Here is a 13,499-nt window from a genome sequence, read left to right as displayed (position 1 = left end):
AAACCTAGACATTCATTATTAAAGTATGCGAAAAATTGATTTGGAAGAGCTTCAATGCTTATCTTCATCCTTAATGGCCACACTTTGTTTATGTATACACTGATGCTTTCAACATCAAAAAACTTCTGTAGTAGGTTGTGCATTTCTTGTCACCGAGCTGATATATTTCAAGCAATTTCTTTTGCCCTCATATTCAATTTTTACCGCAAACGCTATAGCGATTTGAGAGACACACTAATTTGGTCGTCGAACAGGGCTCCAGAACCTTCTGATGGAGTCAGACTAAAAAAGTGTACTGCAATCAACCGAAAACCAAAAGTGGAACAATGTAAATACATAAAACTGCAAGTCACTTTTTTTTGAAATATTATTCCATGAACCGGTTTTCGAACCTTTTTAGGCTCATCTTCAGATGGTTTTCCGAAAGTTACGCATCTATTTCAAGCATAATGCTGGGTGCTGGCATGAGAAGTGTGGGCGGCTCTTTTTGTTAGGATCCAGCACGTGGTGGATGCTGGCAAAGTTTCGCTAACACAGTGTGGATGTATACATATTGCGTAAAAGTGTGTGATATGGTGCCAAGTGGCCATCACAATCGAAGCAGGCAGATGGATACTAACAAAAAAAGCCGCCCGTACTGTCGCAAGCCAGCACCTAACATTATACTTGAAAAAGATATGTAACTTAGGGAAAACCGTCTGAAGATGAGCCTGAAAAGGTTTGAAAACCGGTTCAACCGGCCGGAGTGGCCGTGCGGTTCTAGGCGCTACAGTCTGGAAGCGAGCGACCGCTACGGTCTCAGGTTCGAGTCCTGCCTCGGGCATGGATGTGTGTGATGTCCTTAGGTTAGTTAGGTTTAATTAGTTCTAAGTTCTAGGCGACTGATGACCTCAGAAGTTAAGTCGCATAGTGCTCAGAGCCAAAACCGGTTCATGGAATAATAAATAACTATTTCAAAAAAGTAACTGGTTGCAGTTTTATATATTTACACTGAATAAACAGTCACAGGTTCTGGGACATCCATAACAGATAATATTAATCTTAGAAATGGAACAGTAAAACGAGTACTCAAATACTGGAAACTGTATGAGAATCATATGTTAGTCCATATGAACATAAACGGTGAGGTATGAGAATTTCCTTTCTATGCGCGTCAGCTCATCTAGGATTGGTTTACAATGGCAAAGTTGTCCTGTTGGAGAAAGGGGGCAGTGTTTTTGGCCTTGTAATGAATGTCAGCCTGCCACCCCGCGATTTCAAGTTGTGGATGTGGAAACGCCTTTTCCCCACAGCTTTGCCTGCGTACGTGTTTGTCACATATATTTAACACATTTCCTCCTTTCCCTCTCTGTGGCCACCTCCTCCTCCTCCTCCTCCTCCTCCTGTCTATCTCCTCCCCTTGTTCTCTTCATCTCTTCACCTCCTCATTCCCCTGTCCTTGTCCGTTTCCTCCACACCTTCTCTCTGACCGTATGTTTCTCCCCTCTCCTCTGACAATATCCTCATGCCCTCTCTCTCTTTACATCTCTGCCACCCTCTCTTCCTTTTGCACGTGCTTAATGCATCCCCACCTGCTCTCATCTCTCTGTCCATTTCCTCCTCCCCTTAATTTGTCCCCAGCCACGATCATCAGCACGTGTAGCCCCTGAAATATAGTTCAATAAAGCAGGCTGGTACTACTCCCACAACATGTCTGTCAATCATGGTCTGGGAAATTGTTCCTTGTACCTGACATGTAGGTTGCCCTCCAAAGCAGGTTGATTTGGCATGTCGATACCGTTGCCACCAGCACACCTGTCATGCAAGGCAACTATAAGCCAGGAAGGGGAAAGCACGTTTTCGCCGTATCTCCGCTCCTACTGGAGTCCTGATAAGTCACGAGGCCTGCTGTTTCTGTGCCGAATTTGGCTGAAATCGATACACGGGATTGAGAGGAGATCCTGGACACACACACACACACACACACACACACACACACACACACGTACACACTGCTTTCCATATATCAGACAATGCATGGCTGCACAGAGCTGCGCATTTGGAAAGCTCTGTAATGGGAGAATATTCAGCAAAAGGACTGGCCTGCCCATTTCTGCGACTTAAATTCCATCAGGCACGTGTGGGACGCATTGAGGAGACGGATTACAGCACATCCACATGCACCAGCGAGCATGCAGTAGTTGTCATGTCAATCCAATGGTGGAGAAATGGAATGCCCCTATGATGAACTCCTTACTACCCTCTTGGCCAGCATGGGAAACACTTTGGAGAACACGCTCTGCTGCTGAATAAAAGTATCATTTCTATTTGTCCCATTGCTTTTTTTTTCAGTTGCTTTCTGTATTGCAATGTAGCTATTCTTTCTCTGTATGTCCAGATTTTCATTGAGCTATACTACTTGTCATTGACACATCAAGCGAGAGTTATTTGCGTCCTCAAGTTTTGCACACCAGTGTATTTGTCCGGATTGTAGCTTTGTGCGGAAGTACAATGTGGATGGATAAACAGATAAGAGAATAGAAGTTTTTGAATATGCGGTACTAGGGAAGAATATTGAAGATTAAATGAGTAGATCGGATTACTAAGTAGGAGCTACCGAATCGAACTGGGGAGGGAAAGAAATTTTTTGGCACATTTAACTAAAAGAAGAGAGCAGTTAGTAGGACACACACTTGGGACATCAAGGCAAAATCAATTTGGTAATGGGGAAAGGAAAGGGAGGCTAAAATTTGTAGAGAGAGACAAACACTAGATTACAGCAAGCAGGTTCAATATAAATATCGGTTGCAGTACTTAAACAGAGATGGAAAGGACTTGTACAGGATAGACTAGCGTGAAGAGATGTAACAAAAACTCGTCATCAAACTGTAGACGTCATAAATGGTATGTTATTACTGAGCATCAACATAGCTCAGTATGCAGGAAAAAACTAGATATCTCTCTCTCTCAGGCACACCCCTTGTGGACTGCAAGCTCCTGTAGCCTGAATGAATATTAATCAGCATGCGGATACTTTCCTATCTGCCTCTTCCTTTACGCCAGTGCTGTTCCTCCTCTTCCTCCACCCCTCTCATAATACGAAAATCATCTGCTGCCCCCAGGCCTGGATCTAGGCGGAGCGGTCGGGGAAGGGCGGGACCAAACCGGGGTATCTGCCCCGGCGGCAGTTCAGGAGGCGTCAACCACTCATACTATTGTTTTTTCATAAAGCGCCTAGCATCCAGTGCACGTTGGTCTACGGATTATTCATATAATTTTGAAACCCATCCCTGTTGGTTTTTGAACATTTTCTGAACGAATCATTAGTTGATATTTGAATGAGTGCATAGTGTACGTGATGTCTCTGCCAGGGGAATCCTCGTCGCATCTGGAAATAAAAGCTTTCCCGCAGACAAAAGGGGACGGGGCTATATGAGCTGGGTCGAATGAACGATGAATGCCAGTCGCTGTTTATTTATGTGGTTGTTTGGGTGTGCAAATGATCAAAGTAGTTGTAATTACTAGCGAAATATCCGTAGATTCAGACTACCAGAGTGGAAATAAACAGGCTATCAGGAATAACAGGTACGAAAGATTACATATTAATCTTATCAGTGAATCCAAGAAATGAAATTTTGACAAAAACTTTTACCAGATCGGCTATGCCAGTTGTACAGTCCCCGGTTAGCAGTCCGCGTAAGTTCTATTCTCGGAATAGCGTGAGAAACACGTTGTATGAATACGTAATATAGCCTAACCGGAGAATAAATGCGGTATAACTGAACCGGTGATCTGAAAGATTAGTGAAGTTAACGGAGAATATAGTTTTGACAAGGGCAGGAAGAGTTACAGAATTAGCGGATGACAAGGCTGAGTGTTAGAACGAGGAAAGAGAAGAAACGGAGACATCACACTAATTATATGGAAGAATATGACGATCCGAAATTATAAAAAAAAAAAACTGTACTACTACTTTTCGATCTCATGTTTGAGAAACTGAGCGCATGAATGAAATGTGAAACTATTTACTAACATAAAATGTTTTGTTTGCAGTATGCCTAATATGAATTTGATACTGGTACTTCGTATATTAATATTCTGTCGTGTTATTTACGTAAATGAGGTTCAAAATGGTTTCAAATGGCTCTGAGCACTATGGGACTTAACATCTGAGGTCATCAGTCCCCTAGACTTATAACTGCTTAAACCTAACTAACCTACGGACATCACACACATTCATGCCCGAGAAGGATTCGAACCTGCGACCGTAGCAGCAGTGCGGTTCCGGACTGAAGCGCCTAGAACCGCTCGGCCACAATGGCGGCTTTAAATGAGGTACCTATAGATAAAAGTGACCATTTGTGTCAAAACAGTCTCGCTTATTTGGTGAGTGGTACAGAAAAAACATTTGTCTGAAGCTGAGGGGGAAGCCTTCTTGTCCCGGATTCTGACAGGTGATGAAATCTGGGTTCCCCATTTTGATCCCGAAACAAAACGACAGTCGATGGAATGGCGCATTCCCAATCCCCACAGAAGAAAAAACTCAAAGTAACTGCTTCTGCCGGTAAGGTCTGATCACAGTCGTCTGGGTATGAGAAGGTGTGATTTCTCATTGATGCGATGCCAAGAGGGCTGCACCATTAATTCAGAAGCACAAGTCAACATATTAACAAAACTCAAGACGCGCTTCCTATGACGTCGACACCACAGCAACCCTGGAGATGTTTTGCTGCAACACGATAACGCTAGGCGCCACACAAGTCTTAGGACTGCTGAACACATCGCTAAACAGGGCTGGGCAGTGTTACTCCATCCACCGTACAGCCCTGACCTAGTGCCCTCGGACTTCCACTTGTTTGGACCATTAAAGGATGCCATTCGTGGAAGACATTTCGAGGACGATGAGGAGGTGATTCCAATAGTGAAGCACTGACTTCACCACCAGGACAAAGGTTGGTACCGACAGAGTCATACACACCCTTGTTTCGCGCTGGAAGAAGGCGACAGAACGGGGGTGGAGATTGCGTGGAAAAATAGGGTGTGTAGATAAAACAACATTCTTTCCATGTGTGTAATTCTCATTATAGTCAATAAAGAATTGTTGGAGGAAAAAAATGCGACACATAACCTTCTGGACAACCCTCGTAGTTTAGAGAAAAATGTTTTTTTAAATTTTTGTCGTCCTATCTCAAACACTCTGGGGGGGGGGGGGGGGGGGGGGGAGGGGGGTGTGCGCCTCTGTCAAGTTTTCGCCACAATTCGGAAATATCGTAGATCCGGAGTTGGTTGCCTCCTGGTGCAGACGTAACTGGCGCCAGTGCGGGCGGCATCCTTTCGGCTGCCACTCCCGCAGGCAACGTCCGGCACGCCGAAGAGAAAACAGGACGGGCCGGTGGGGCGTGAGCAGCCATCAGTCGGCACCCGCCAGAGGCGCCACCGACATCGCCGCCGGCGCCCCATTGGCGCCTCCGCTTTTTGTGCCAGCCTGATCCGCCAGCGTCTTTTTATTGGCACGAGTCCGGCTCTCCATGATGGCCTACCTTCCAGACATTAACTGCAGTTCATTTTGTTCTGAAACTTCCCTAAGTCTCGTTCCTCGTATCTGCTTGCACTTTATATAGGCAGCTTCTTGTTTGTTGACGAGCAGTCTGAGGGACACGGCACGCAACAATCCTACCCGCATGCGGCATCGCTTATATGCTTCAGCAGGGAAACTGTTTCTCCGATGTGGTCCAATGGATATCACCGTGAATGTGGTCTATCGTATTACCACTGGGTGATGGAAATAGATGACTGTAGACGACCTGTTATTATAGGGAGGATGTATAAAAACCATCCAGCAAAACGTCTACAGCGTATTCGAAACAATCTTTGCTACATGAGGGCAATGCCACATGTTGCCAAGGTAATTGCGAGTACACTGGACACATTTTGCTGGGGAAGACCCCACACATCCTCCTTACAATTCCGATCTGTTCCAATGTGACTTCCACATTTTAGAGGCCGTCGATTTGTTCTGTACAAAGAGGTGCACGCCTGGGTGAAATCATTTTTCCGTAGGAAAGCCACAAACATTTTTCCAGGAAGGCACTGACCATCTTGTATCACAGAGGTATAAATGTATTAACAGTTACGGCAATTACTCTTGAAAAGTCAACTACCCCCCCCCCCCCCCCCCCCCCGGCAGCAACCTGAAACGTATTCAACCGCTATATCTGAAGTATCTGTAGCATGAGGATTAAGACACGTGCAAGTTTGAGCACGTCAACATGTGTCGGATTGTCTGAGACCTTAATAGCATACTGAAGGGGATGCCTCTTGCTGGCTATCCACGTCTCTCACTCTTGATCAAGATAGAACACAGTAATATGTTAATGACACATACAAGTGACAAAGACACTTAGAATCAAAGTCGGATATGGGATGACTCCAGAGGCAGTACTAGCTATGTACGCTTGATCTTCCTTTATTGGGATTCCCACAGAACGGGCTTTGTACAGGCAGATGAACAGGCGTTAGACTTCGGTCCCTGGCGGGTAGCCATACGAACTCCAATCTCTTTCCACCATCCAGCCTGCGGTTTTAAAAGTAAGTTTCTTGTCAGACGTCGCATCTACCCTGAAATCGCGCTGGGCAAACATCTTGTCGCTGTTGTTCATCGGAGCTCAGCAGCGAGGGTATTTGGATCCATAGCTTACTTCGTTGTCGAAAATACACAGTAGACGGACGAAAAAATATAACTTTACCCTAGGAACAAGCCTCTGTATATACATATAGTTGGTTTGATTTGCATTGGGATGATAGGATTTTTTTGTAATGGAATGGTATGAAGCAATGACCAAGCGAGCCCTATACACTGAGGTAACGAAAAGTCATAGGATAGCGATATGCATATAAACAGATGCGGCAGTATCGCGTACACAGGGTATAAAAGGGCAGAACACTGGCGAAGTTGTCACTTGTACTCAGGTGATTCATGTGAAAGGGTGTCCGACGTGATTATGGCTGCACGACGGGAATTAACAGGCTGTGAACGCGGACTGGTAGTTGGGGCTAGACGCATGAGACCTTTCATTTCGGAAATCGTTAGGGAATTCAATATTCGAGATCTATAGTGTGAAGAATGTGTCGAGAATACTAAATTCCAGCTATCATCTCTCACCACGGACAACGCAGTGAGTTAGCAGCGGCGTTTGCGCAGAGACAAGCAACAGTGCGTGAAATAAGCACAGAAATCAATGTGGGGCGTACGACTCGACGAACTTTTTTAGGACAGGCGGCGAAATTGGAATTAATGGGCTTTGTTAGCACACAACCGACCCGAATGGCTCTGCTGACAGCACAACATCGTCTGCAGCATATCTGCTGGGCTCGTGGCCACATTGGCTGCACCCTAGACGACTGGAAAACCGTGACCTGATCAGGTGAGTCACGATTTCAGCTGGTAAGGGCTGATGGTAGGGTTCGACTGTGGCGCAGACCCCATGAAACAATGGACCTAAGTTGCAAGGTACTGTGCAAGCTTGTGGTGGTTTCATAATGCTGTGGGCGATGTTTCATTGGAATGGACTGGCTCCTTTTGTCCACATGAATCTCTTGAAGACCATTTTCAGGCACTGATGGACTTTATGTTCTCAAACAACGATGGAATTTTTATGAATGACAATGCACCATGTCACCGGGCCACAATCGTTCGTGACTTGTTTGAAGAACAGTGTGAACAATTCGAGCGAATGACCTGCCCACTTAGCCGGCCGCGGTGGTCTAGCGGTTCTAGGCGCACTCTAGACCCGCGCGACTGCTAAGGTCGCAGGTTCGAATCCTGCCTCGGGCATGGATGTGTGTGATGTCCTTAGATTAGTTAGGTTTAAGTAGTTCTAAGTTCTAGGCGACTGATGACCACAGATGTTAAGTCCCATAGTGCTCAGAGCCATTTGAACCATTTTGAACCTGCCCACTTAGATCGCCCGACATGAATCCCATCGAACATTTATGGGACACAATCAAGCGGCCAGTACGAGCACAATACCCTGCACTGACATCACTTTCGCATTTACTGACGGTTATAAGGGCAGCATGGCTCAGTATTTCTGCAGCGGATTTCCAACGACTTGTTGAGTCCATGCGATGTCGATATGCTGCACTACGCCGGGCAAAAGAGGGCTTGACACGGCATTAGGAGGTATCCAGTGACTTTTGTCACCTCAATGTAAGCCTCGTACTTACATAGAGTTGGCTTGATTTACACTATCTATACTATAGCCACATGAAAGTGGCTGAGCTACAGGGTATCTCCGATATTAACTTTTTTAATAATGCGAGCGTTTTAGAAACATTTACCAGTACGTTTTGAGAGTCTTAATGAGGATAATGTTCAGCATTTTTAGATCAATGGACAGGATTACTTACCCTGACGATTGTAGAAATCTTCGTCGGTTTGGAGACATTGGCAATCCGAATCTCTTTGGAAGTGGCGAAAATCAGGTACGGATACGCTGTAAACAAAAATTTTAAATATTAACAATATGCCAATTTTGTGCTTTCATTAGTTAAAATTTAAGCAAACATCGCAGGCATAATTTTTAAGGGTGGTTTCATGAGCTCTGAAACGACGAATGATTAGCCCGTAATGAAATATATAAGCTACAGCTGAAAAAAATAGTTTATTTGTGCGGTTCACACAATTTTGTACGCATCTGCATTGAACAAACCACGGCTCCATCCCTTCATCGGGTAGTACAATACGCAGCAATCCCACCGAGCGAAGTCGTTAAGTCGTTAGCATTCTGGACCCGCTTCCAGGACGACGATGGTTCAAATCCCTGTCCGGTCTTCCAGATTTAGGTTTTCTATGATTTCCCTAAATTGCTCCAATGCCGGGATGGTTCCTCCGAAAAGGGCACGTCCCATTTCCTTCCCCATTCTTTCGTAATTCGGGCTTGCGCTCCGTCTGTATTGACTGGACTGTCACGGGGACGATAAACACTAATTGTCCTTTCTTTTTTTGTTTTGATGGGATCCATTTACGAATGAGCTGCCAGCTTAACACCAATTCTATTAAACTTTCTGACATTAAAACCTTGTACAGGTCTCTGAATCTAACGCGATCCTTTCCAACTGCAGTAATGCAGCTACCAAGTTAGCTACCGGAGTCCCCACCTCCACAGCTTCATTACCGTGCAGCAACTACTGTCCTTGGCTTATGCGCATAAATTATTTGTGGTACCCTTTGGCGTTTGAGAGGTGTACGTTATACACAGTTCTCTTTTTATTTGCGTAAATATTGCACGCATTTTTGTCGCCGAAAGTGAATGCTTCTTTTTTGGTGATTTATCACGAAACTCTGCGATATTCTTGTCAAGAAATCATTGCGGTTTTTCACCAGAAACACGGTTTACGTGAAAGGCAACTGCGAATTTGTCTCGGTAACCGTGGTTGGTTTTAAGACGCTGTGTGTCATTTTATTTGAAGTGCGAAATTAATGTATTTGAATGAGTTGTAACCTGGTTTTGTGACAAAACCTGCACATGGGTCGCGTTTTTCTCTTTTAGAATATGGAATTCACGTTTGTATCAGTGCCCCTACCATGATCGTAAGAGACAGTTATTAAAGACGCCATCAGCTGTTGCTTCCGACAAACAGATGTGTGGATCATAAAATGTTATACGATTACAGTTTTTCACTGTGACAAGTAACAGAGGCAGCTTGAAAATGCCCAACTGTGCGAAATAATAGCTCATAGATAAAGCAAGAAATAATCATTTTATTTTTTAAAAAAATGGTTCAAATGGCTCTGAGCACTATGAGACTTAACATCTATGGTCATCAGTCACCTAGAACTTAGAACTACTTAAACCTAACTAACCTAAGGACATCACACAACACCCAGTCATCACGAGGCAGAGAAAATCCCTGACCCCGCCGGGAATCGAACCCGGGAACCCGGGCGAGGGAAGTGAGAACGCTACCGCACGACCATTTAAAAAAAAAAACATATAATCTACGCAGGAAATTTATCTTCCTCAAGAAACTTTAGCTGTGTCTTTTAGAGAAAATCCTAGATATTAAGTCGCCTAATGAAAAAGCGTACAATCAAACAGACGCACGACTGTTTTATATGGTTAAAAGTAAATCACCTGCGCCGGAATCGGGAGCTAACTCGTGTTGTTGTTTGGGTATGGTACGTCACAATCGCGAATCATTGTAACAAAACTTGCAGCTGTCCTTTTCAGGGGTAGGAAAATGACTAAAAATTCATCACACACAAAAGGGGATTATTTCCGTAGGCAGGTTGCAAATCATCAGTAAAAAATGTTTCTTTTAAAATCATGCAGAAGCTAGGCTATCTAATTGGAAAATTAGGTTAACTACATTTTTCCTAGAAATTTTACTTATTCTATTAGCTAGTAAGTGAACGTTAGTTTATTCGAAAACTGAAACAGAAGTATAAGAGAACAGCATTATGGTCCATCTCTAGTAGCAACTAGTTGTGATGTGTGTGTTAGCATAAATTATCGACTGCATAGAGGTGCAAACAGGTCCACAGTGGCTTAGGCAGCAGAAACCTCCGAAATAGGGTGACACATAAGCTTGCCTTTCTACTTCAACAGCAAGCGAAAGTCCTGTTCTTTACTTTTCTCTTAAATGCAGTTCTTGTGTGCGCCGACGGAAAACGAAGTGGCCCGTTGAATGCCTTCTGTAGTTGCAGCACTCCAAGAACTGCAGCTGGGCGACAGCCGGAAGCTGGGCGTTCAACTTGGAGGGGTAAGAAAATACGCAAGTCCGCCGAAGGAGCCAGCATTCCAAAGTCGAAGAGAGCGCCGTGGGAAGGCTACGCTTTTGCGTCGCGTCATTCTTTCAAATAAGCGTCCCTGTTTCACTTTTTCTGCGCCCTCGAGAGGGGCAGCCGATGAAAGACTGCTGGCGTCATTCCGATGGGGGAGTGTGACTTCATTCACTGGCGGACACGACTAAGGCTGCGACCGCTGACAACCGGCGGTTCCAGCAGAGAGGGCTCTCAACGCTCCCATGCTGTCTAAACATGCGCCTGTCCTATCATAGACTTTTTTTCTTCCTGTCACTCAGCGAATAAACGCATCACACTATTGCAAAACATGTTATGTCGTCTTTTGCTCCGATGACACCGAATAGACCGCATGCTTTGTTTTGACATACTCGCCGAAATTTCTACATCGAAACTGTGCTTGTACGCTTCTCCCCCACCCCCGTCCCACGATTTTCTTTTCGCTGACGTTTCCTTGTAATATAGTACAGTGAACTCTAGAATTACCAGCCTGTATCGGCGAAGTCCCTATCGCTGTGATGCTATGGAACTCAACCACGGAAATAGTCGTCCACAATCGTAATGGTGGGAGAGATGTAGTTGAAAAAGGGAGGAGATAGGTCGAAGCACGACAAAACTCTTACAACATGTGCAATTTTACAAAAACTGTGTTCGTCAACGTTGACTAGAATACTCTCTTTCAAACTTGGAAATCATCGGGAAGAAAACACAGAGAGCGACAGGTTATTTACAACTTGTACAGAAAGGGGCAGCAATAATAGTCGAAGGACATTAAAGGGAAGCAGTAACTACAGGGCGTCGGACAGAGTCCCAACCTATCCTCGATGTTATTCAATCTTTATAGAGAACAAACAGTAAGAGAAACAAAGGAGCAATCTGAAAAAATTACTGAAGTTGGAACGGCACGAAATAAAAGCGTTCAGGTTTGCCGATGACATCATAATTCTGTCAGAGCCTGCAAAGGACTAGAAAGGTCAGTTGAACCGGACTGGATTGTGTCTTTAACCCATGGTGCCTCCAAGGCCCTGCCCTAATTTAAAATTTTCCTCTTTTCAGATAACCGTTCTTTGGAGTTAAATTTATTTCTGTCAAATTTATTGTCATATTGAAAGATTCCTAAGACACAGTAACAGGATCTGGTGGGACTGATTAACATTTTATTAATTTTTTTTTTTTTAAAGTCTAAGAGTGAATTTTTATTAGTTACATCCATTTACATACAACACATACAAATAATTTTATTAATTCTCTTATAAGTTGCAGTTTACATTTTATAGTATTTATTACAACCAATTTCTTCAATTAAAACATACGCATTATTCTCAATATTGTGTATATAGGCAATATTTTGACAAAAAGTTATTATTCATTGTTCATATAAAATTGGAATTTTTTTAGTTTTCAACATGTACAAACAAAAAGCACAAAGAACGCCACTATGTTCCTTACAAATGTTGGTTTTACACTTAATGCATGTCATAGCAGTTTTATTGCGTTTATTATATGGACAATAATTGGATCTTCTTTTTCCTGAACCAGGTAGTTGATTCGGCAATATGACATCTTTTTGAACACCACATCTTTGCATGGCATTAACGATTTTATTTGGAAGATTAAAAATCTGGATACAAAGTTCCATTAGTGGTCTTACCATTTCCTCTGCTAAACCTCTTAGGGACAAACACCTTTTATCACTTCTTCCACTATGGTATGTCAGATGTTGGGCGGAAAATAAAATTTCACTGTTCATTGCTGTGACGTCCATTATATTCATCCATAATGCAAATGGCCATCTTCTTGTTTGTCTCTTGCAAGTGTAATAACGAATTTTCTGGTCCATTTGATCAACTCCACCCTTCGTAGAGTTATAGAACTTTATTATATCTGGTTTCTTTTTTGCATGAGTTTCATCAATGTTTCTGTCGTGATGCATTGTGCTAATGAGAACTACAGACTTTTTCTTTTTGGGATCATAACTCACCATTGTAATGTCACCTCTAAATGCAAACAAAGAGGAATGAATCGCTCTTGAGGCAGATGGTTTCATCTCATTAGGAATTCCTGGTTTATTTTGTTTGATTATTCCCAGCACTGTAATTTGCTTCTGAAGCATCCCTTCTGCCAGCTGCACACTAGTAAAGAAGTTGTCAACAGTAATATTTTCTGATGATCCTTCAATGTTTTTAGCAAGATCTTTCATCACATTCAATCCAAGATTTTTCTGAGTATGTACATGGGGCTTCCTTCCCGTGTAAAAAATTCAAATGGCTCTGAGCACTATGGGACTTAACATCTATGGTCATCAGCCCCCTAGAACTTAGAACTACTTAAACCTAACTAACCTAAGGACAGCACACAACACCCAGTCATCACGAGGCTTTCCCGTGTAAACAACTCCATCTAAAGCATATGCAGATGTAGCATCACATAACCAAAATATTTTTATGCTATACTTGGCTGGTTTAGAGGGCATATACTGGGTGAAGCTGCATCTTCCACGGAATGGGACTAGCTGTTCGTCAACTGTGAGCGAAACATTGGGAATCATTCTATTTCCACACTTATCAAGAAATAGTTTCCATACATAGCGAACAGCTGCAAGTTTGTCATCTGCAGATCAAGCTTCATGGGTACACCTGTCATCAAATCTAATCATTCTCCTTATATCCTTGAATCTATTTACTGACATGGTGACCTTATATGTAGGATTTGCCTT

The 13,499-nt window shown here is 43.4% G+C and overlaps 1 protein-coding gene across 1 annotated transcript in view; it reads right to left on the bottom strand.

Annotated features, from left to right (window-relative positions):
* The window catches only part of LOC124788219 (low-density lipoprotein receptor-related protein 6), a 326,785-nt gene that overhangs the window by 66,130 nt on the left and 247,156 nt on the right, over positions 1-13,499 (bottom strand). Inside the window, exon 2 of the mRNA XM_047255400.1 lies at positions 8,389-8,474. Within this exon, the coding sequence (XP_047111356.1) occupies positions 8,389-8,474 (86 nt within the window). The remainder of the gene's footprint in view (positions 1-8,388; positions 8,475-13,499) is intronic.

This window comes from Schistocerca piceifrons, chromosome 3 (genome assembly GCF_021461385.2).
Source record: "Schistocerca piceifrons isolate TAMUIC-IGC-003096 chromosome 3, iqSchPice1.1, whole genome shotgun sequence".
NCBI classification, from domain to species: domain Eukaryota; kingdom Metazoa; phylum Arthropoda; class Insecta; order Orthoptera; family Acrididae; genus Schistocerca; species Schistocerca piceifrons.
Note: the sequence above shows the minus strand (reverse complement) of the source record. Positions and strands in the feature narration are given on the sequence as shown.